Raw genomic sequence first — 23,268 nt, 5'->3', positions numbered from 1 at the left:
CTCCTCTTTGTTCATGAGATATTTACTTGAGAAGTTTGGTGTTGCAGGCCAGCAGCTCTTTCCAGTTGACAAAGATCATGGACATCTCTGTCTCATTCAACCGGCCTGACTCTGACATAGGCTTGTGGAAAACCTACACACACACACAATGACATTATTATTATTTTTTTTTTTTACACAATGTCAGATATGTGATCAGGAGAACATGAAGACACCATGACACAATTGTATTTGGTCAACACATGAGTTTTCCCGAGGGACGTGTGTGTGTGTGTGTGTGTGTGTTTTTGTGTACCTCACCTCTAGCACTATATTCAAGTCTTCCACGTATCTCTCCTCGGTCTGTATCAGCTCGTGGATGTAACCCTGTCTCTTCTTCTCCTGAGGGCTCAGTGAGTCCAGGCTGTTCAGGTCTGCACACCCTGCATGAGAGGAAGAACACACAAGAGGGCGGATGGTTGCATTAACAGTAGCCAGTGCAGCCGCTTTTACAAAACTACACTGCTTACACCACAGCAACACGTCACTGCATTTACTGCCCCCTGCTGGAGGTTTTGGCATGGAAAACACGCACACACAAAAAGGCTGCTTTTAACTCCTCTTACTGCACCTTCTCTGCACCTTGAAACTTTCAGAAAGGAGGAGGAAGACAGCAAAAGAGGAAGAAGAAAAACTGGGAAGGACAAATAAATAAGAAACCCTAGATCACCACACACCCCAACACGCGTACACCTACCTGATACCTGGTGCCCGTCAGACCATTTTGAGGGTCCTGTAGAAACGGACTGGTTCACCCTTACTGACCCTTCCCTTTCCTCTCCTTCTCCACCTTCCCCCTCACTGTCTCTGTCATCCCAAAGGTTTAAAAAGTGAAATCTGTTCTGTAAAGTCATTGCTATGACTCCAAATCTGTCTGTGAATAATTGTGCGATTGTCTCAAAGTCTTGTCTGACTTTCTCAAAGTCTCTCTCTCTCTCCGTCTCTCCTGTTTGTGTCTTTACTTCTGTGCTGTTATCTCCTAATTTCTGGTGTCAGACTGAAGCGTCTCCTGGACCAAATCTGTTTGTACCAAAACAGGAAAAGGGATGTCTTCGTTCTTTCTCTCTCTCTCTCTCTCTCTCTCTCTCTCACCCATTCACTGCATGTTACCTTTCACATTTTGTATTTTCTACAATTACTGCCCCTAAAACAAGCCCAAACAGTAATGTCCAGGTCAGAAATCTAAGATTCTAACAGTAAAACATTTAAGCCAATATTATAGGATAGAAGATAGAAGTTATAATTTTGTAAAGCCAAAGAAAAGGAGGGGAGAAACTAATTCAAATTGTCTGAGTTGCAATTATTTAAGACATAGTACAAAAAGAGTGTCTGGATTTATAAAAAGGATTTTTTTAAAATACATTTTAATGAGGAAAGAGGATGTAACGCTGAGTCTCAAATATCTGTTGATCTTAATCGCATTTATTGTATTGACAATGCACACGCGCACACGCACACGCACACACACACACCCCAGAGCTTAGATATTACATAGAGCAACACTTCTATAATCCCAAATGAGTCTTTATTTTTAAAGTTTTATTTCAGAATCATAAAATATATTATTAGGCACATCTTCAAAAATAGTTTCACCATCTTACACCAGAAATGCTTTTCATGCATATGTCCTCAAGTCAGTTGTGCTAACAGCCTTTGCTGCTGTGAACTCGTAATGCAACTTCACAGTTTCACTTGGAATCCAAGTGAACTTCTGAATGAAAATGAAAGAGAACATTGCAAACACATTAGCAGCAGTTTGCTTTTACTTGCATTAGTGTTTATCGGAGTGTATTTATAATTTTTCATTGGCTTGATGTGGTTTTACTTCAGTATTTATCAGCCTGAGTAACAGATCCACAGATGTGATGCTTGCATAGATCATTTTTTAACATTTGAGGACCTTAAGAAATAAACCTTATATTAATTATTTTTCAAGGTGCATTCACTTTCTACACAAACAAAAAACATTCATAGCAAGAAAGCAGCATTCAGTCAATATAAGGTGCAGCAGCAGTTTGTAATCACTGCAGAAGGCAAAGCTTATGTCTGTCAGTATTTGTCTCACTTCAAATCTACTTCTGTCCCCGTTAGTGATGACATCTGACACAGTTATGGCTTTTAAATATAGAGGACAAAACACTCAAACCATTGTTTGCCAAATTAAGTTTAACTGGTTTTCAAAGGTCCACTGCAAAATGGTTAAAGGCAACAGCTCAAATAAAGTGAAGGATATTAATGCTAAATATATTTTTGGGATTTTTCTTACTTTTAGCAGACTGTCAACTCAAGTTTCTAACTTAATCCTGAAATATAAATATGTTTATTTTACTCATTTTTCAAACATACTTATTTTATGAATATAGCACAGCAAACTTCATGACTTGCTTCAAGCATTTTAAGACAAAATGCAGGCGTCTCGGGCGTAAATTATCAGGCTTGAAGGTTTGTGCATTATTTGTTCTAACTCTATGAGAGAAAAAGGCCTAGAAGTAATAGTAAAACTTGTCTGAGAAAAATATTGGGCTCTGTGAGAGTGGAGAGTTAGAATGGGAAAAAAAGGCATTAAACAAAGAGCGAGAAAGAAAAAAGATACACATGGAAGAAAAGAGGGAGAAAAAGAAGTGTTTTATGAGGAGGAATGACAGAAAAGAAGAGGGAGAAGCCACAGAGAGACCCACTATCCCTCTGATTCAGACACTTTTTTGTTTTCTTTCCCTCTGTTCATGATCAAAAAGGCATCAAGGCTTTAACAAATTAATGGATAAACAAAAAAAACACAGAGTCATGAGAAACTTGGTTACGTCCTGATTCATTCACATGTAACAGGATCGGTTTGCATGTCTTTCCAGTTTACTCTCTAAGCAAAACACGCACACACACACACACTCAGTGGGAGAGGTTAGTCGACAGGGAGTCCAGACACTGCCCGTTCAGAGAGGAGTGTAATAGTGGGTCTCTCTGAAGTCAGGAGGAGTAGAGGAAGAAGAGGTGGTGGAGGAGGAAGAGGACTTTCTACCACCCTAGAAGGAGAAAGAGGAGAATGGAGAGACAGGGAGGGTGGGAGAAATACAGGTTGGGAAGTGAGAGGGAAGGAAAAAGGTGAGATAGTCAGTGAGAAGAAGGAATAAAAAGATGGATGGAACAAAGAATATCAGTGAGGACAGATGGGGATTGCATCAGTGAACAGCACAATAAATAAGTATTAGTCACATGGAAGCAAGACGTCTCTGTGTTTTCAACATGCACATTTACTTTCATCTACAGTCATGATACGATTTAAAGAGATTTTCTTACATTGCTGGCTGGGGTCGCATTCTGCCGTGGTCATCGTAACGTAATTGGTGGGGAACAGGCCAGTGACCCCGTTGATCTCTCCTTTCCACCAATCAGGGTTGCTCTTGTCTATGACGTTGATCAGTTGAGCTTTCGAGAAGCTCATTTCGTCCCCGTTGGCGGCGGTATAGTCATATATGGCAATCACCTGACAGACTGAGAGAGGAGAAAGTGTCTTTTGTTTTTACTCACATAACTTATTTCACACATCACAATTGTAGAAAATGGAGTGGACTCTTCAGTGCGTTACCTGGCTGGGGGGCTGGGGTGGACTTTCCACTGTTGGATCCCAATATTTTGATGTGAGAAGAAGGGAACCAGCCCTTCTGTCTCTTTTTACCACGGGCCTAGAGTCAGAAAACAAATGTGGATAATGAGGCTTTAACCAGAAAGCAGCGATATTGGCTGAGTTCAGTAATATCACATGTCAAAAAGGTCGGGAACCACTGCTCTAACGAACAACGATAAAAGAGCTTCTGGCTGCTGCGCTGATGTGGTGCCACTGCTGGAGGCTGAGTTAAATGCAGATGAGCTTAATCACAGACCCTCTATGGTTACCACCCACACACGACTATTGACCAAAACAAACAAACAGCAGCAAACACTGACCTGTAGTTCTCCTAGCCACCAGCCAGAGGCGTTCTTTCCAAGGATGAGGACAAGCTGGCCGTTTTCCAGATTTAGCTGCTCAGGGCCAGCAGAGGAGTGGGCCTTGATCACCTGGCCTATCTCTGTGCACACACACACACATACAAAATAAACAAATATTCCATTTTAACTGCAGCAAAAAAGTAAAAAAGGAGAGTTGTGTTCCTGTATTTGAGTCCCAGCTAGATGTATTATTTAAAAAACATGGTGTGTTTACCTTGCTTCTTCTTTCCAGAAATGCTCGATGTCTGAAATTATACAAATTGTGAATCTTTTATTACTTCAACAGAATTTGTAATATATCTTTAAATAATCTGTTGTACAGTACACAAAAATACAATAACAAAACACCATCCAGTGTTATTATATATTTTATCCCATGTGTGTTCAATGAGTTCTTACCTCTGTCTCTTTGGGTTTCACATAGTTGCCGGGGAACAAGCCTGTTCGGTCGCCTATCGAGCCGTTCCACCACTCTCCTTCTCTCTTGCTCACCAAGATCATGTCCCCTTCTTTGAACGTTAAATCACCAGGCTCCGGAGACTCATATGTATACAATGCCACATATTCTGAAGAGGAAGATGAGCAAAAGATCAAAAATACAAAATATTGTAGTAAGAAGCTTGACTGGAGAATTAAGGAGAATGACTGGCCACAAGATTTCAGATCACATACACTGACCACAAAGTTTAAGTGCTTATAGACTGTATTCATTTTCAAAATAGACTATAAAAGGTTCATTTCCATCTCTGAACAATGAGGATTTCATCTTTACAGGCAGATTTAGTGGAGAAACATGCAATTTCTGTGTTTCAATAAACTCATGATGGAACTAGTATAAAATACAACATGTGCTCCTTCAATAACCTAGAAATCATAAGTTAGGCAACAGCAACACACAGTGTGAGTGTATAATATATTTAAATTATGAAGATTAATATCAACTGAACTGCAATAGGATAATACAAGTGTTTGTGCACCTTCAGGCTGCAGACTGTCACTGGACTCATCAGGAGGGGAACTCTTGCTATAAACACAGAAAGACAACATTACATCATCCTGGAACATGTACCATCCACCTCTCAATTTCTCACTCTTCAAGTGCTCATCTGTGTTTGGATCAAAAGGCTGTATCACATCATCATGTGACTGGAGTTTGTTTTGATGATTTACCCCGAGATAAAATCATCCCTATAGCTACAACAAGTATGTTGGTTCGGAAAGTAGAACACAGGTACGTGTTTTGGGCAAATGAGTTTATGCAAGTTTGCAAATGGAATAAAAAAAGTAAGTTACACTAAACTACTTTGAAAGTTGAAGTTTCACACTTCACACTTTTATCATTCAAGATTATTCAAGTCCCTAAGAAATGATCTAAATAGATAATAAGGCTTGCAATTTAACTTGCCTAACTTTAACATCTTTTAGTCAAATGTCTGGTGCTTTGTTAGCTGAAGGAGTAATTGGTGAGCAAATGGGGAAACAGACTCACTCTGAACTCTCCTCTTCTCCCAGCAGTGTCACGTAAGTCTTCGGGAACCAGCCCTTTTCACCATTCAGCTCTCCCAGCCACCAGTTCTCCTGCTGCTCCAGCACCTGGATGACATCGTCCTTGTTGAAGTTCAGATGATTGTCCGTCTTTGCTGTCCACGAACACAGGGCCTGGGCAAGCAGGTTTCCTACCACCTGCTAGGAGAAGCATAAAAATAAAGAAAGCACAGTGAACATTTTTAAGTGATTGTGTGCATTCAATAATCATATTATGGTAATAAAAGGTTTATAGCTGCTCCAGTAGTATAATCTCTGTAAACTTCTCACCTGTCCTTGTGTCTCCAAGGGTGCGAGGTGTGGAGAGTGTGTTGGTGTGAAGGCAGATTTGGTGCCTCCTGCTTTGGCAGCCTCAAGCGCATTGGAAAGCTGTGACTGGAGCGGCACCTTAGTTGGAGCAGTTGGTGGAGCAGCAGCAGCAGCAACAGCAGCAGCAGCAGCAGCAGCATTATTAGAAGTGTTTGATGGGGTCACTTTCTCGACGTAGCTCTCTGGGAACCAACCCATCTTCCCTTGTTTGCTGCCATACAGCCAACCCTCCTCCCGCTCTGCTGTCTCATCAATCTGACAGTAGGAGACAGACACGTTTGAGAGAAGAGAAAAAAGTGAGGAAGAGTTAGGGAAAGAGTTCTACTTTGTGTTTTATAGGACATCATTTTCATTCTGACCTCAATGATATCATCTGCATTGAAGCTGAGCTCTTCGGTGTTTCGTGCAGTGAACGAGTAAAGCGCTTTAAAGGAAGTGAGAGCAGCTGATTTCCTGTGATGTGTGGCTCTGGGTTGTCCACCTAAAACGAGATCAAAAGTGGTTTTGTGACTAAATACAAGAAGACACTACATTTGACAACTAATAAGTTCTATAATGTGTGTGTGTGTGTGTCTCTATCACCTTTCCTCTCCTCCAGTCCTCTCAGCAGATTTGTCAGTTTCTCCTGAATATCCAGCTTCCCTCCTCCACTGGGCTGCTGCTGCTTACGAGATGCCTCCTCCTTTCTCTTTCTGTCCTCCTCGGCTTTCCTCCTTTCCTCTTCCTCCTTCTTTCTATTCCTCTCCTCTTCCCCCCTCTTTCTTTCCTCCTCACGCCTTCTCTTCTCCTCCTCCTGCTGCTGCTGAACCCTTTTCCTCTCTTCATCCCTTCTTCGCCTTTCCTCCTCCTCTCTCTTCCTGCTCTCCTCTTCCTCGTGCTTTTTCCTCGTCTCTGCATCTCGGACAGCGGCCTCGGCCGCCCTTTGTCTCCTCCTCTCCTCCTCCTCCCTCTCCCTCCTGTGCTCCATCTCTCTCCTTTCCACCTCTAACCTCTTCCGCTCCTCCTCATCTTTCCTTCTTTTCTCCTCTTTTCTACGCTCTTCCTCAAGTTTTCTCCTTTCTTCCTCTAGCTGTCTCCTTTCCTCCTCCAGCTTTCTTCTCTCCTCCTCCTGCCTCTGTCTCTCCACCTGCCTTTGACGCTCCTCCTCCTCTCTTTTCTTCCTCTCCTCCTCTTCTCTTTTCCGTCTCTCCTCCTCTCGTCTCTTGCGCTCTGCCTCCTCTTTTGCTCTGAGCTCTCGCTCGGCCTGCTCTTTTGCAGCTCGGATCAACGCCTGTCTCTCCCTCTCCTCCTCCTCCCTCTGTTTAGCCTCTTTCTCCTCCTGGAGTCTCCTCTGACGCTCCTCTTCATCCATCCTCAGCTTCTCCTGCCACTGGCGCTCCTTTTCGATTTTAATACGTCTGAGAGTAGAAAGCAAACATTAATGATATTGTCAAAATTCATTAAGATGAAATGTACTTTTTTGTCGTGGAGATTCTATAGCAAGTAAAGAAACATTCATTTTGCTAAGTTATAAAATCTAAAACTAATCCTGTGTTAGAGTAAAATACCTTTGAGCTTCCTCTTCCTCCTTCCGCTTCCTTTCCTCCTCCTGTCGTTTCCTCTCCTCTTCCTGCTCCTTTCTTCGAATCAGCTCACGTCGTTTGTCCTCTTTGATGCTCCGTAGTTTCTCTAATGCTTCCTGCTGCTTCCTCTGGCTTTCTCTCAGTTCCTGACATGAACAGAAAATTGCAAACTTTTACTAGTGAGAGATAGGTAGCTGAATTTACTAATGAGCGTACCAGACAAACATTATGGGCAGAAAGGTATACACACAAGCATGCACAAACACAAAGCAAGCACTAAGGTGGCTAAAAATTTGCTAATTTTAGTGAGACAGTATAAGAGAGTGAGAGAAAAAGAGACAGTTCAAACACAACAGCACAGAAAAGAGATGTGTTTGATCTGAGAAATATGAGCAGGTCAAAGAACAATAGAAAAGACTGAGAACAACAAAGAGACCTAAAGCTGAAACCTTTAGTAGGTAGAAGAGGTTACGGAGGCAGGCCAGCAGACAGAAGACAGCCTGAAGCATAGAGTCCTCAGATCCCACATACTGTAAAGTTTTATGAGACAGGTGAGAGGAAAGAGAGGAACAGGTTCCAGTATAGAGAAGAACAAGGAATTTCCAAAGGAGAAGAAAAGAGAGAAGTCCAGACGAAAGGGAGAGAAGATAAGGAAAAAGGAGGAATAAAATTAGTATAGGAAAGTAAGGAAAGAAAAAGTTATGAAGGAGAGGGGTGATTGAAGGAGGAGAGAAATTAGGCATTAAGGGCTATGCAGCAATAATAGGTAAAAAAGCTAAACTACCGGCTCTGTAATAAAGCTTCACATTACCAATACCATCCTGTTCATCTTATGTAGATTAAGAAACACAATTCACTTTCAGAAACACTTCAGAAACTACAGAAAACATTTCTGCCTTGACACATGCTCCATGTTATTCAGGCTTGATGTCAGTGCTTTATGTGAAATATTGTTAGAAATTACTGCTGTGTCAACTATTCTATGCTTGTGATTAATTCCTACCTGCACATTTTTATTATAATGGTCCATCTCAGCCAGTTTGGCAGCAGTCTCTTTCTCCAGAGTTTCCAGCTGATCTCGCAGTTTCATACACTTCCCTTTTTTCTCAGAAACGCTCACCTTCATGGTGGACATGGATGACACTACAAACAGATGTCATACAGTTAATAAAGGCAAAAAGAGTGCAATGATACTTCTTAGATACAAAAATCCTATTATCTAAATTAACATACATTTTCATAATTTACATACACACGCATATATATGTAACTACTGTCTTCTTTTATTGAACATCTATTTTATACTGTTGTTGCTGAGCTCTTTACTTTCATCTATCATATCATCTATCTATCAGCACTGACCAGGCAGGTTATTCAGGGTCATGTTTTTGAGTTTCTCTCGGAGTCTCTTCTGCTCCGGAGTCATCTGGGACAACTTCCTCTGGAACTCCTGAACAAGAGGAAAAGCATCGAAAGCAATTAGAAATACGTCACTGGAGGAAAATATATTTGGGGTAAGACGCTGAACACCCTTTCTCAAAAAAGCAAAGATCACACATAAATAACAGACAACACAAAACTTTTAAGGCTACTTTGCTACAATAAAACAGTGTCAGGAAAACATTGGCAAAATATAACTCAAACACACACCTCTAGCTGTTTGTGTACGTTGTTAATGTCCTGTTGACGTGACTCTTTCCTTTGACTGGTGAGATCCAGCTCCGTCTTCTGAACCTTCTTCTTATTATGAATGTCACGCAGCCGGTCTGAGATCTGACGATGCTTGTTACCCTGAGGTAGAGTAGAGTACGTCTATGAGAGCTGATCAATTATTTGTTGATATTATTGATACATTTTCTCTTCACCACTCACCACAGCTTCCAGCTCCATCTCCAGACTCCTCTTCTTAGCTTTCAGTCTGAGGATATCATCCTGCTCCTGCTCCCTCTTTATCTGGAGCTCTCCTCGTCTCCTTCTCTCCCACTCCTCCTTCCTCTGACGCTCAAGCTCCCGCTGTGCAGCCTTGATTGAGCATAGTCACAAAAGATGCTTAAGTTAATATATGTGCACAAAAGTGTGAACAATGTTTCTACAAATAAAGGAGGAAATATTCCTACATAACTTTTTACATTTAAAAAGAGTATCTAAATGATTCCTTACCTCCTTTCTTTCTATCTCCCTCTGTCGCTCTTCTTCTTTCTGCCTCTCTAGCTCCCTCTGTCGCTCCAACCTTCTCTCCTCTTCTTTCCGCCTCCTCTCCTCTGCCTCCCAGGCTTCCCTCTCTCTCTTTTCTCGCTCCTCTCTCTCCTTTTGAGCACGCCGCTCACGCTCCCTCCTCTCAGCTTCCTGCAACGCCACTCGTCTTTTCTCCAGTTCTGCATTTCCTCGCTCCAGGTTGGCTTTGAATCTATCCTCAAATGACACTGAGTAGATAGAAAATAAAGTTTTAATGGGTGACTGTGATTTCTCTTTTAAATCTGGGTAGGTGTTTGCAGTCAAATTTACCTAAAATTATAAATAAAGATTACTTATTTGAGTTTGAATGGCTGAAAGGTATGTTGAAGGGTTTAAATAGAAAGTGGATCAAACTGGAACAAACTAGACACAATTTTGCAATCTCACCATAATTTTAGACAATTTTATATGATTAATGTATATTAATGTTTTGGGTGACTTAAACCAACATTAGCTAGTACAGCTGTGACTGTGTGTACAAACCCAACAACAAAGTGTGTGACCCCATACTAATTATAATAACAGCTTCTCCCGACTGGTTGTGGTTTAGCCTGCTGAAAGTGGCTACTGTGTATTTAACAACGATGTGTGCATGTTTAGTTTATGTTAGATGTACAAAAATAAAAAGAGGGTTTGGCCCATAGACTGTATCCACACAGCCATGATCCATAGCCACTGATTGTACTGAGGGATCTGTGGTGATTATCTTATTTCAGTCTCACAACATCTTCGTTCTTAGTAATGGAGATAGTGTGGACGTATGAGTACTGACGGTTGCTCTTGACTTTCTGTGGAGGTTCGATGTCGAAGTCGTCAGTCAGGGCTGCATAGAGAGAAGAGCTGGATCCATTCAGTGCACCCCTGCAACAGATTGAATGACTTGTTTGAATAAACAAAATTGACATTATTCAAAACAGTTACTTTAAATAGGTCATCTAAACACACTTGTTGAATTGAGTCATATGTGCACATACCTTTGTGTGGGTGGCACCAGCTCACTTGGCAGCATTAGCGGCAGTGGTTGGCCGCTCTTTGCCATGTCAACCAGGTGCATTGCCAGAATAAACTCCTCAGCCTTCAGCTTGCCATCCTTATCCACATCTGCTAAAGTCCTGCACAAGGGTTAGAAAAAAAAATGTATACACTGACAGTATTACTGTTGAATTACATACAAGTGAGGAAAGTATCTTGAGATAAGTGGCGTTATTAGTGGCAATATTTAGCACCTAAATACTGCCACAAATAATGTCAGTATAATTTCAACTCTGATCAGCTGTTTTTCTTCTCAGTTATGCAGTATTGTTGCACTGGTTTAGTCCATGTTAAAAAGCAACCTTCTCTACTTATAAAATACGTATGGGTTTTGATCTCAAGTGTGTGCACATCATTAGCTGCAGCAAAATGTAGCTTTACCATATAAAAGCACACATATATTGTCTGTTGATCACAGATATTATATTTCAACTGTATTACTGAATTAATCCATTAGAACCTCTGGATCTTAAGGATTCATTCTTAATCAATTTTAATGTATTAATATTAATATATTATTAATATATAGTATTAATATAAAGATAATGCCACTAAGATTTAATTGCATAAAACATATCACACTATGAAGAGTTCTTGTTTACAACAAATTTATTTCCTACTAGTATATACTAAGAATTTGTAACACACCACATACACACACACACCACTTACCAGATGGAGGCCAGCTGTGTCTGAGTCAGCATCGTGGTTGCCATGGCACCTCTCACCTGTTGACCTGACAACAAAAAGGACAAATATCAGCGCATTTGTAGAGCACAGATGTTCGGGTGGGGTAGAGTAAAGCCGAGGACAAGGGTGTGTATAAGTACTGGTAAGGTTTGTACCAATTAACAAAATTGAAAAATGTCTTCATCAGAAACTGGTTTCTGGTTTCCTTGATGTTTTTGACTCTGTTTTGTCTGCAAAGGTTAAATTTTAAGTGGGAAACTTAGCCCTCATTCATTTAACCTAAATGGAAAGATGATGAATGAGGGACTGTGGCAGCTTGAACAGTCAACATCATGTTAATTTTCCAGACAGCTCTTGTCCATCTTGTTTGAAGAATATGGAGCTGTATCCAATCTTCTACAAAGACATTTGGCTGAGAGCTCAAAAAAACTAAAATAAATAAATAAATAAATAGCATAAATATATATATAAATATTCATATCATATTTTTAATGTGCTGGACCACATTAGACAACACTGAGAATATCATTGGGCTAATGTGAGTGTGCGTGACCAAGCTTGCATGTGTGAACATCATTAGCTACATCATGCTAGAGAGAACAGGTTCAGCGAGGCTTGCAGTATGAGAATGAAAAGGCAATTGCATACTTGTGTGTTGAAAAACTGTGCCTGTGTCTGAACACACCCACAGCTGGTGTAGACACAGTATACACTTCCAAGAGGGAAGCTACCGTTATGAAATAATCAGCGACTGTTCCTGAATGTCCACGCCTGCATTTCACGCATAGTTTTGTTTTGTGTAATATACAGTGCACATACACACTCTGCAGACACACACTGCAAGCACACACACCCCGTACCAGTGAGGTATCCAGTCATCTGTTTATCCAGACTGTTGAACTGCTGTCTGTATTTAAGTCTAGAGGCATGTGGCACGGCCCAGTCACTGGGACCAGCAACCATAGGTGACATCACAGATGGGGACGAGGAAGCGGAGCTGAAGGACAAACAGTGACAAAATTAAAATACAAACAAAGTGAAACAAACTACAGGAAAGTGTTTTTGCCTTTGTGTGCATTTAAAGGGATTTACATCTTGAGCAAGATGCAGACTGATAGCTCTTCCAAGTGTCGTGCGAGTGTGTGTTTTACCTGCTGGATCCCAGGTCCAGCAGTGATGGGGCCTTGTTTATACCAGCAGGAGAAGAGGACATTCCTAGCGGAGAGGAGTAGTTGGACACAGATAGAGGAAGACCTAAAAACACAAAGCACAAGCATGTTTCAATTACAAACATTAAACAGTTCTTTGCAACATTTTTAGGACTTACCACCAAATCACAATTATGAACTATTTCCTCCAAACATGTATACTTTTTCAATGTTTGAGGAGAAGGTAAAGGAGCCCTGCAGAGGCTCAGTAATACTGTCATGCACTCCCTGTAGTAAAATTGTCAAGGTCAGGGACACTATTTATATGGAAATGAGAGAGACCTAACACTGCAAAACCAGAATACAGTTCATTTCTCCTGGTTCCCCCTGAAAACTGAAGACATATTTCATTGTTGGCACTTCACTGCAAACAAATAATATTTATTCTCAGAGCAGGACATTCCTCCTCAGTAGAAACAAAAAAATAAGCATGAAGTAAGAAAAAAGTAAAAGACAGATGGATGTATTCAATCATACTGCACAGGCTCCTGATGACTTTTCTTTCAGGGTATTGACAGATAAACATTAGCAGAGATAAAAAGAGGAGAGGAAATAGATAGAAATGAGATAGAAATGAGAATCATGTGTACCAGTTGCCAAAGGTCCAGTTGGGATTGGATGGAGAATTCCCATGGTGCCATTTGGCAGTGTGACATTTCCCATGGTGGAGGCTATGAGAGGGCTCAGGCCAGTTGCCGTAGGAACCAAAGGGGTGAGGCCTGTCATTGGTGTCAAAGGTGAGAGTCCAGGGGTTGCCAAGGAGATAGAGGTTAACATGCTAAGGTTTGTCCCAGGCATCATGGACATGTTACCTAGGATACACACACGAGTATAAGCATTAGATGACACAGTGGTCAATATGCATTTACACATATTAGATTAGCCAATTAACAGCAGAAAATCCTGAAAGGAGATTTATTTGCATACACTTTTATAGCCAAAGTTCACATTGTAGACAATTTAAAAAGCATTTGGGTTCCTAACTACCCAACATTCTTATATACTTAGTAATACTGTACCATAGGCGGGGTTGGTCATGGATGAGGTGGGGTTATTGAGGCCTTGAACAGACACTGGGGGCTGCTTCATGATGATTGGCAGTGCTGAAGGGAGCGGCGTACCCTGGAGTTTTAGCTTTATGAGCTTCATAGCAATGGAAAACTCCAACCTGTCCATCTTCCCATCTTTGTTCATATCAGCCAAAGACCTGAGAGACGGATGGAAAACAGAGAGTGAGAAAACAGTGTTTATCTATCCAAACAAAGATTTCAGTGAATATTCCCAGAGTATCCGTCGTTCTAAAAATGTGAATGTGTAGCCGTGTGTTTCTCACCATATCTCGGCCAAAACTGAAGCAGGTAGCCCTGACTGGAGGAAAAACTTCCTTGCCTGCTCCCCTACAGAAATACACAGAGTGGGGGAAAAAGAAAAACTAGTGAGGTACAGCATGTTTGTGCTTGGATCTGCCTGATCTTCTGAGCATGTCAACATTTGCGTTTATTTCATAGCTACTGAAGTTCTGTAATTACATGAGTCTTATTTGTGGCACAAGTAGATGTCTCATGTAAATATACTAGCAGGGCAATTACTGTGGACATGATGCACCAACAGTCCATGAGTGTGTTTCGGTGTGTACCTGAGACATAGCCCATTGTTGGGGAGAGGGTGTCAAACTTCTGATCATGTTTGTCCCTCTCCCCAGGAGTGACTGCCCATATGCTTAGACCACCTAGAGAGGAAAAAGAAGTCATAGGCACTGATAAATCAAAAGCATCAGATGTAGAAAACAGCCATTAAAACTAAATGAATATCAAGGTAATCTGCTCAAAGGAGTTTCAGTAAAAATACCATATAAGTGAGTAACTTTTTTCAGTTTACGGGCTAAAAATATTTGCCTGAGCAAGGCAAACAAGAACACAATTTACATGATAAAAAAGGAGTAAGGAATAACTTTATGACTTGCAGCTTAAAGGGATAATTCACCCATTATTAACTACTCACTACTATGCAGATGGAGGGGTGGGTGAAGTGTTTGAGTCCACAAAACAAAGACTGTTTCAGAGGTAAACAGTTTTTGCAGTCAAATCAAATACAATTGAAGTAACCGGGGGAAATCTTCTTTATGTGTAAAAAAACAACAGAAAAAAAAGCATATAATGCCTCCATACTGCTCCTGTGGTTTCACCAATGTGTTCGGAAGCCCTGACGTTCAAGTTCGACTCCAAACAGTGTCACTTACACCATGTTTATAGCCTTAAAGTCCACTGTTAGCCTGCTTTGAATGTTGGTTTGAACAAGTGCACCCCCAGTTATTTCAGTTGTATTGGATTTGGCTGCAAAGCTGTTCACCCTTGAAACTCCAAAAATGTTTTGGAGCAAACACTTTTTTGTTTTGGTTCAAACACTTTCACCCACCCCTCCATCATCATAGTGGTGAGTGGATAATGAGTGCATTTTTATTTTTGGGTGAACTATCCCTCTAACCACACACACACACACACACACACACACACACACACACACACACACACACACACACACACACACACACACACACACACGATAATGAAAGTGATAATAAAACTTGGTGCTGCCTGTGGTTGTTCAGACAGTAGAGCGGAACACACTCACATGTTTACTACTATTTACCCAGCCAAGGCTAACTACACATCAGTGTGTACTGCACAGTCACATCAGCAGATACAGTAAATAGTCAGTTTATCACTTTCTACGTACATGTCATCCAGGCTCTGATGTGCATGAGAGCAAACTACCCATTGGTGTTTGCCCTGACACCATAAACAAGCTGGCCATGAGTCAACTTCATAATGACCACACTGAGCATAGACTGCATTAAAAGTAAGCAGTTCAAAGAAGGGCCATTGCAGATGAGTGATTAAATCATATATATATATATATAGATAGATTCAGATTACTGTCCGTGTTCGTCCAAAGTGAGCAGATTTAAAGTGACTGTGACAAACATTGTAATTACACAGGAATGATACTGGATGAGGGGAATTATTATTACACTGTAATTCTGCTCTGCATGTCGATATATTTGGCCAATCAGATGGGGCCCTGCTGCCCTAGATGATAAATTAAAGACATTCAGATAATTAATGGGTAACAAGAGAATAAGAAGAGAATAGAGAGATAAAGAGAACTGCAAGGCGGCTCCTTCAAATCTCGCTCTGCTTCCTCCTGACTAAATTCTACTGTAGAAATGACTAGTGATCACGTTTGTCCCGGGTCAGATTCATCACTACGAGTGGTTGATTAAATAAAATAATTGTGTAGCTTATCTATGATAGTCCCAGAACCTCAAAATTCAAATGCTGATTTGTTTGAAATGACACCACAATATCAAGAATGATCATCATATAATGATCGAGACTTTTCTTAACAAGTTAAACTTTCTAGAGAGTAGTGCATTCTTTAGCTGCTTGCTCATTGCCCCACACACACACACACACACACACACACACACACACACACACACACACACACACACACACACACACACACACACACACACACACCACACACACCACACACACCACACACACCACACACACACACAACACACACACACAACACACAACACACAACACACAACACACTCTGTAAACTTAGTCAATATATGGAGGGCTGGAAGAGATGGCGCGCTCGGCTGGCATATCATCGTCTTATTCAACAACGGTATTGCATGCTTTCCTTAAATCACACATACACACACACAGCAGTGGTCTTACCATTCATATTTGCAGGTGGCAGAGACAGACAGAGGGGGAACTCCCGGTGGCGATCTCAGCTACTGCTCGCAGCCATCTGCAAAACACACAGTCACAGTGCAGTCATCAGTCAATACTGCAGCTAACACAGGACAGCCATGGCTCAGAGAGAGGGGTGAGAAAAAAAAGAGTAAGAGACAGAAAGAGGGACTTGGGGAGAGGGAGAGAGAGAGAGAGTGAGAGTATGCTTGTGTGAGAGAGAGAGAGGGGGAGATTGTGGTCCGTCAGCAGAGTCCAACAGGGCTCTTCCTGTTCTCTTCAGTCAGTAGCACTCTGGCCACGTCCCAAACCTTTTAAACCTCTGGGACTTGTTCCAATAGCATCCACACTGGCTCTGTAGTGGCCATAGATCAGTGCAACACATACTGCACAGGCTTGGCTGAAATCTTCAAAAGACGACATTCACACTGTCATTTTCTCTGTTCAGTACCATTTTGGTTCAGATTTGGCTCAAGCTCCAACAGGCACAGGCTGTTTTTTTTTATCCTTCAGCAAATTTTAAAAAACATCCTAAACTGGTTATCATAGACAGAAGGCACATAGAGTGATCATCTGCAGATAAAAAACTCAAGATGGTTTGACAAGACTATAATACAAAGTTTCACATATCTTGAGCATTGATCAACAGTGATTTTTAATTGTAATAATTTATGACAAAAGAAATGCCCCCAACGATCATCTATAATGAGTAACCTCGAAAAAAACATTTTGGTAAAGTACTTTGTGTTGTCATTGAGTCACTGTGAAGCTTTGAGCTTGTCAACTACCAAATGACTAGTAAAAAAAGACCTTCTTACACATGGTACAAAGTGGTGCCATGCGCAACACAAGTGCCTTTGCTGGTTTCAGGCTGAGGCAGTTGACATTTATCTGCCCACTTCTCACGTTGTTTAAACAGCAAATCCACTTGCCCCCATCTGTGCACTCATTGCTCTGTTGGTCTTAAAATGAGGAGTGGTCTGGTGCATTGTCATGTTGAAGCTGCAGAAGGAAATTATACTTTTGACCAACCAAAAGCTGATCTAGAGTCAGTGTCACAGTACAATGTTAATTTAAAGGTACAATGTGTAGAATTTAGAGATATCGAGTGTTGAAATTGCATGTTGCAGCTGAACACCCCTCACCTCACCCTCTCCTTCCAAACATGAAAAAAAAAACTGTAATAGCCTTTTATTGTCATAAAAACTCAAAAAGTGTTTAGTTTGTTCAGTCTGCACTAACGTAAAAACATGACGGCCTCCGTAGAGAGGAGCCACTCCATGTAAATATAAAGTATTTAAATATAAAGGGCCTTTTTTGGGGTAAAGAAAACTACAATTCATTCAATTTAGATGAAACGAAAGAGTGAAAACATCATGAGGATTATTCTACATTACATTTCTGCCAATAGTTCCCATTACCTAAATTTTACACACTGGAGCTTTAAGCTCACATTATCAAAATAGTAACACGCAGGCAGGTGCACACAACATATGTGCACTGCTTAAAATACACCTGTACTTATAAACTGCCAATGTGAAAGCACACCTAGCTTTTAAATGAATGGGGACATATGGCCCAATGATTGTTTTATTGCATGTTACACCCAAAACACATCTATTATTTTATTAAGAGACTAATCAACCCTTTTGAACTATAAGCAAAAATGGAGTTGGACCTGAATGCACTTGTGTCGTGCACTGTGATTGTTCAAATGGAGTCCTCAGAGGCTATAGTCACACTAGCAGCTCTGTGAGGTAATACTTAGTCCCGCAAGCACAAATGCTAGTGTCTGTTAACCATGTTAGTTTAGTGTTTTAATACAGGTGAGGCTTAAGGGAGTGTCAAGGTTTTTATGTATTTAGTCATAAACCAAAATTTACATTTTGTTTTGTGGTGTTGGAGGAGATGTCATCTTAGTTCTTAAGATCCATCCTCTGGGGATCTTGACAATCTGTACACAATCTTCTGTCAAGATATTTCACTCTGGTTCAAAGTTGTAGAGAAACTACAATTGCCAACTCTAAAATCTTAAAGGTTTCCTCCCTGTCTCTCTGTCACACAGAGTTATGCCTTTTTCAACATCTGTTACATCATGTTTGAAACCTTGTTGAATCATGCACAAGTGTGGAAACTGAGCAACTGCTGCGCAAACCAGTTCTATGCAGAAGGAGGATCCTCATCCTACAAGGTTTTCAGTGATTCAGTTTTGAGTGAATATGTTTAGGATAGAAGTTCCTGTGTTTCGATTTCTCTCAATTTTATTAATGTGATCAGTTTACTACGATAAAGATCTCTGGGAAGCAGCTGGGTAAAAACAATGCTTTCAAAGTTTACATCTTTACATGTATGCACCTTTCTCATCCTGATATTTGCATTTGTTTTTATTTTCCTGAGTCTAACGCATGCTAGAAACTGATATTATATTTAATTTGCCTAAAGGTTAACAAATCATTCTTGTGGAAACAAATACTTTCATATTCACTTCATTACAGTCCTGCCCAACACCTGCTTCCTCTGTTTTTATCTCTCTCCCATCAGCCAGTGAGACTCACATGATTAAGTCGGAGGAGGAAAAGGAGGAGAGAAATTCCAATCGTTTTGCACAACACTTCCTGCCCAGTAACCCACAGCCACAAGCATTCGCTCATGCAACAGGAATCAGGAAGTGATCATTGATTTTGGTGGCAGGACAGCTCTGATGTCCCAGAAAAATATAATGGCTTCAGAGCTCAGGTTAGAAACAGTGAGAGAATTATAGATTAAGGAGAGGTTTTTAATATGCAACATTCATGATGGCTGACCTTGTTTAATGATATGAGCTTTCTGAAAGAGAATGCAAATGAGATGAAGGGATGAGAAATGGGTGGGCAAGACTAACAGAAGAAGAGTGTGTTGTTTTTTTCAAAGTGACCTGGTCGATGCTCTCAGGGGGGCAGAGAAGAGCAAGGCAGAGCCAATAATCTACTGCCTGCCATCTGTCACTGTCCCTCTCTCCTCCTGGATCAAGTCTCTCTTTCCTCCAGCCTCTTTTATCATTCTTTCCTTTTTCACTTCCTACCTTCTTTTTAATCCTGCCTTTTTCCCCCCTTTGTACATGTACTAATTTAACTGGGGTATAAGTACACACGTAAAATGTCTTTCTTTCCTCTAGTTAGGCTTTAGTTAGGGAGTGTAACCTCTGATACACTGCATGAATTATAATGAATACATGAGATATAGCACATAGATAAATTATTGGATTTAAGGTTTAGTATTTCCATAGTAAAAGTGACAGATGCATCTAGCTGTTCCCGAAAGGACGGCTGATTGGCCAACTGACTGACTGAGTAGGCCGGCACAGGGGACTGACTTCACTCGAAGCTTTAGCTTTGCAAACATCATGCAAATCCTGTCAGATTTTTCCCTCAGCATACACTTACATGAACACACACAAGTGGTCTCTGTCTCAGTAGAGGCCTTGAGCTGTAAAATGAATACAGCATGCTCAGTATTTCTAATAAAACCACTGTGGTAGAATCGGGGTGAATGTCAGCTAACAGGGCTCCACCTAGCCTAAAATCGGACTTAATTTTCTACTTCACCAATGATGCAACAACTATTAAAAATAACACAAAAACAAGGATGGAATACAGAAACTATGCCACAGGAAAACCTGGTACACTACAGTCTTTTAGTATGGAGCAGGACGCTGATATAATACATTTACAAAAACAAAAGGTTTATTTTTTAAATAAAGATTTGCATGATTTTATAATGGGCACTGCAGTTTTCACAACCTCAGAAACAAAAAAATATTCAAGATAGACAGGACACCGCTGAGCCCTGGAGCAACATCACGACTATAATGACATCATGACATTTTGACATAATTTCTCAGACCACAGGTGTAAATATAATTGGTTGAGTGTGACCAAAGTGTCCAAATTCTTCTCTCCTAAGTATTACCTCACATCCCACAAGTTGAAAGGTCACTCAGGTCCATCTCAAGTTTAAACGAACCTGGTGAGAAGCTACAACATAACATGTTGTTTCTTAACAAATCTGTCAGCTCCCTCTATATAATAAGCATATATAGAATGCAGCCACATGGTGTCACAGCAATACCTGGTGTAAATGTGGCCTGTACAAGTTAAACAGGCTCCGAATTGCACGAAGAAATACAATTAACAATGATTGTGTAATTGAAGTGTATCAGTAAGCATTGTTAGTGAGCCAGCATACACAGTGGTGTGACTCTGAATACATACATACAACTGTGCTTTTCCTGCTATGTCTTTGAAAAAAGACATTTTGATCCAAACTAAACCTGGGTGGTCTCTATTTATTAGCCTGATTACAGAGCCCTAAAATAGAATCGACACAGCTCATACATTTTCAGCTAATCATTACATAATGCATTATCAGTGGAGGGACGTGACAAAGTACATTTACTTTGTTACTGTACTTAAGTAAACTCTTGACGTGTCTTTACTTTACTTAAGTAGATTTATTTTCTGGTACTTTTCACTTTTACTCCACTACATATATCAGCGAATATCTGTATTTTAATTTCCACTCCACTGCACAAATAATTGCATTACATGATCAAATGCTTTTTTATATTTTTTTAAAAGGGTCTTCGATTTATACTTTTACTTAAGTCAAATGTTAGAGTAGTTCTTCATCTACTGTGTCTGACTGTGTAGTGGTGGCTAAATACCAAACCCACTTCCTCAGAGAGTTGTCTTTCTTTTCATTGCCTTGTTGGGTTAGACCTCACCATTTTCACTTCTACATTGTCTATCAGTTAGTATATACAACACTGAGGAGTGTTGGATAAATAGCCTGGCTGTCCCTGACCTTACCTGCTTCACTGCAGCTTTGAACCTTGTCTTTCAAACTGTCTCCTCCTCACTCAGTGCATATGTATGTTTATCCCTTATTATCTATTTAATCCGGACCTTTTGTACGGTACCCTGCTGCCATGTAGCCTCTACTCTTCATTGACAGAAGGTAATAAATAACACAATGAAGAACCAGACAGAGATGAATGAGACTGAGGAAAGGAGTTGCTGATGTTTTTACAATGAACCTTTTCTCCTCTCTTAATCCCACCCTTTCCTCATTTGCTGATGATGTATTTATCTTCCGCTCTCTCTCTCTCCATGTGTTATTGTTTATCATCATGTCTGTTCTTCTGTTCTGCCCCTCAATCTATACCCTGTCAGTTGTTTGACCTTGGCCTGTCCTCATTACCACTCTGCACAAGTACCACCTCTTGTTCTAAGAAATGATTGATTTCCAGCTGCCTCGCTTGCTGACCTAACACCAGTGGCATCCACTCCATCCACAATTCTGTTTCTGCCCTAATAGCTCTCCCCCTGTGTGTGCATGTTTGGCTTGATATACAGTAAAATGACCCATGCTGCTTTCTTTTTCCTTTCACTATCCATCTGCTTTATCATCCATTCCCCTCTTCTGCAATTTTATTTAGTTCTTTCTTTTCCACTCACTCCCACCATAGAGCTGAGTCTTCAGTCTTGCTGCCTTCTTGAAGTGATATTTGAGTACAGCACATCCACCCACGTTACCATAAACGCCTTATCCACCAGTGGCATTCACTCATTTAGAAAGTGCTGCTCAGACTAGTGTGTCAGATTAGATTTTGATTCATGCTGTTTGCAATGCAGTGTTTTGCTTTCTGAAGAGGCGAGGCATGCCTCTCCCTCCTTCAGTCTGCTTTGACCCACCCTGATTTGTAAATAATGTATATCATGGTATGACAGGACTAGTAAACTGTTTCAGAGTCAAACTGGCTTATTACTGCTGCACTGTGGATTTACTGTATGTGCATGTGTTTCATCAGTGTCATGGCTGTAGATTTAATGAAGAGTGTTATTAAAAAAGGGTCAAAGGGCTGGATAAACCTGCTGCACCATACTGTCAGCTCAGTGTTGGGCTTATCCAGAGGTTGTCTAGGTTTATGTAATGTCACAAATGCTGCTCCGAGCATTGGCATGTATGAAGTAGTGATGATCTCAAGAAAATATAGCTTTTGATAGCCTTTATTGATGTTCATACTGTAATAATAACAACATTGAGGCTCTTGCTTTAAGGACACTTAGCATAGTGGACATTTGCAGACAGAGTTCAAACCATGTTGAACAAGTGAAAGCCAGTGTCCCGTTGAAAGACTCTACCAAAACATTAAGCCACTGTTTAGTAACAAAATGACAGAGAAAGTTATTCAGAAATGAAGGAAGCAGGCAAAAATAAAAAGTCTGTCATGGTACATAATTGACCCGACAGTATCACAACATCCATCCTCTTTGCATCTCTCCCCCATTTTATCTTTCAAAGAAATATTCTAACATGATTGCTCCATGGTCCTAATAATGCTGAAAGGTCTCAAAGAACCCGACCTCCGCTGTAAAAGTTTAACAAATAGTTAAACTTATCAGTGCCGGGCAATACCTGGTTAACTGTAGCATTTGCATCAGAGTGGGCATCAATATTCCACTTGATAATGCTGGTGAGTGGACAATTTTGTGCAACTTCAATTTAAAGGAAAGAGGAAAGATGACTGAAGGTACCACACAAAAATAATGTGAGTAATTTCCACTCAGGACCTGCAGCAAATGAAATCACTTGGAAACCGTTTGTTTGTAAACAAGATTACACAAAAACAACTGCACAGATTTCCACAAACTTGGTAGCTGGGTGCAGTATGGTTCAGGGAGGAACCCATTCAATTTTGGTGCAAATCCAGATCAGGGGGTGGATCCAGGAATTTCATCCTTTACCTCCACTATAGTTCTGTATGTTTGTCTGATATGTAGCAGGGTTCTGCAAAAACTACAGAACAGATTTCCATGAAATTGGATAGAACCCATTAAATTTAGGTGCAGA

At 40.6% G+C, this 23,268-nt stretch overlaps 1 protein-coding gene across 4 annotated transcripts in view; it reads right to left on the bottom strand.

The window, feature by feature from the left end:
* itsn2b (intersectin 2b) overlaps positions 1-23,268 on the bottom strand; it is a 35,262-nt gene that overhangs the window by 10,766 nt on the left and 1,228 nt on the right. Inside the window, exons 2-30 of one of the 4 annotated variants that reach the window (XM_069522304.1) lie at positions 16,360-16,435; positions 14,241-14,333; positions 13,938-14,001; positions 13,624-13,811; positions 13,195-13,416; positions 12,548-12,650; positions 12,257-12,393; positions 11,379-11,442; positions 10,649-10,786; positions 10,447-10,535; positions 9,600-9,862; positions 9,312-9,461; positions 9,090-9,230; positions 8,802-8,889; positions 8,443-8,582; positions 7,889-7,969; positions 7,425-7,585; positions 6,460-7,274; positions 6,237-6,358; positions 5,839-6,132; positions 5,513-5,709; positions 5,001-5,047; positions 4,423-4,589; positions 4,238-4,268; positions 3,982-4,103; positions 3,623-3,719; positions 3,334-3,528; positions 301-422; positions 27-133 (exon numbers count right to left, since the gene is read on the bottom strand). In XM_069522304.1, coding sequence (XP_069378405.1) covers positions 27-133; positions 301-422; positions 3,334-3,528; positions 3,623-3,719; positions 3,982-4,103; positions 4,238-4,268; positions 4,423-4,589; positions 5,001-5,047; positions 5,513-5,709; positions 5,839-6,132; positions 6,237-6,358; positions 6,460-7,274; positions 7,425-7,585; positions 7,889-7,969; positions 8,443-8,582; positions 8,802-8,889; positions 9,090-9,230; positions 9,312-9,461; positions 9,600-9,862; positions 10,447-10,535; positions 10,649-10,786; positions 11,379-11,442; positions 12,257-12,393; positions 12,548-12,650; positions 13,195-13,416; positions 13,624-13,811; positions 13,938-14,001; positions 14,241-14,333; positions 16,360-16,366 — 4,445 coding nt within the window. In that variant the 5' untranslated portion in view covers positions 16,367-16,435. The remainder of the gene's footprint in view (positions 1-26; positions 134-300; positions 423-3,333; positions 3,529-3,622; positions 3,720-3,981; positions 4,104-4,237; positions 4,269-4,422; positions 4,590-5,000; positions 5,048-5,512; positions 5,710-5,838; positions 6,133-6,236; positions 6,359-6,459; positions 7,275-7,424; positions 7,586-7,888; positions 7,970-8,442; positions 8,583-8,801; positions 8,890-9,089; positions 9,231-9,311; positions 9,462-9,599; positions 9,863-10,446; positions 10,536-10,648; positions 10,787-11,378; positions 11,443-12,256; positions 12,394-12,547; positions 12,651-13,194; positions 13,417-13,623; positions 13,812-13,937; positions 14,002-14,240; positions 14,334-16,359; positions 16,436-23,268) is intronic. The other 3 variants (XM_069522307.1, XM_020079972.2, XM_069522314.1) reach the window with 3 other exon arrangements.

The sequence above is a fragment of the Paralichthys olivaceus genome, chromosome 1 (genome assembly GCF_024713975.1).
Source record: "Paralichthys olivaceus isolate ysfri-2021 chromosome 1, ASM2471397v2, whole genome shotgun sequence".
NCBI classification, from domain to species: Eukaryota; Metazoa; Chordata; class Actinopteri; order Pleuronectiformes; family Paralichthyidae; genus Paralichthys; species Paralichthys olivaceus.
The sequence above is the reverse complement of the archived record's forward strand: the minus strand, read 5'-3'. Positions and strand labels throughout refer to the sequence as shown.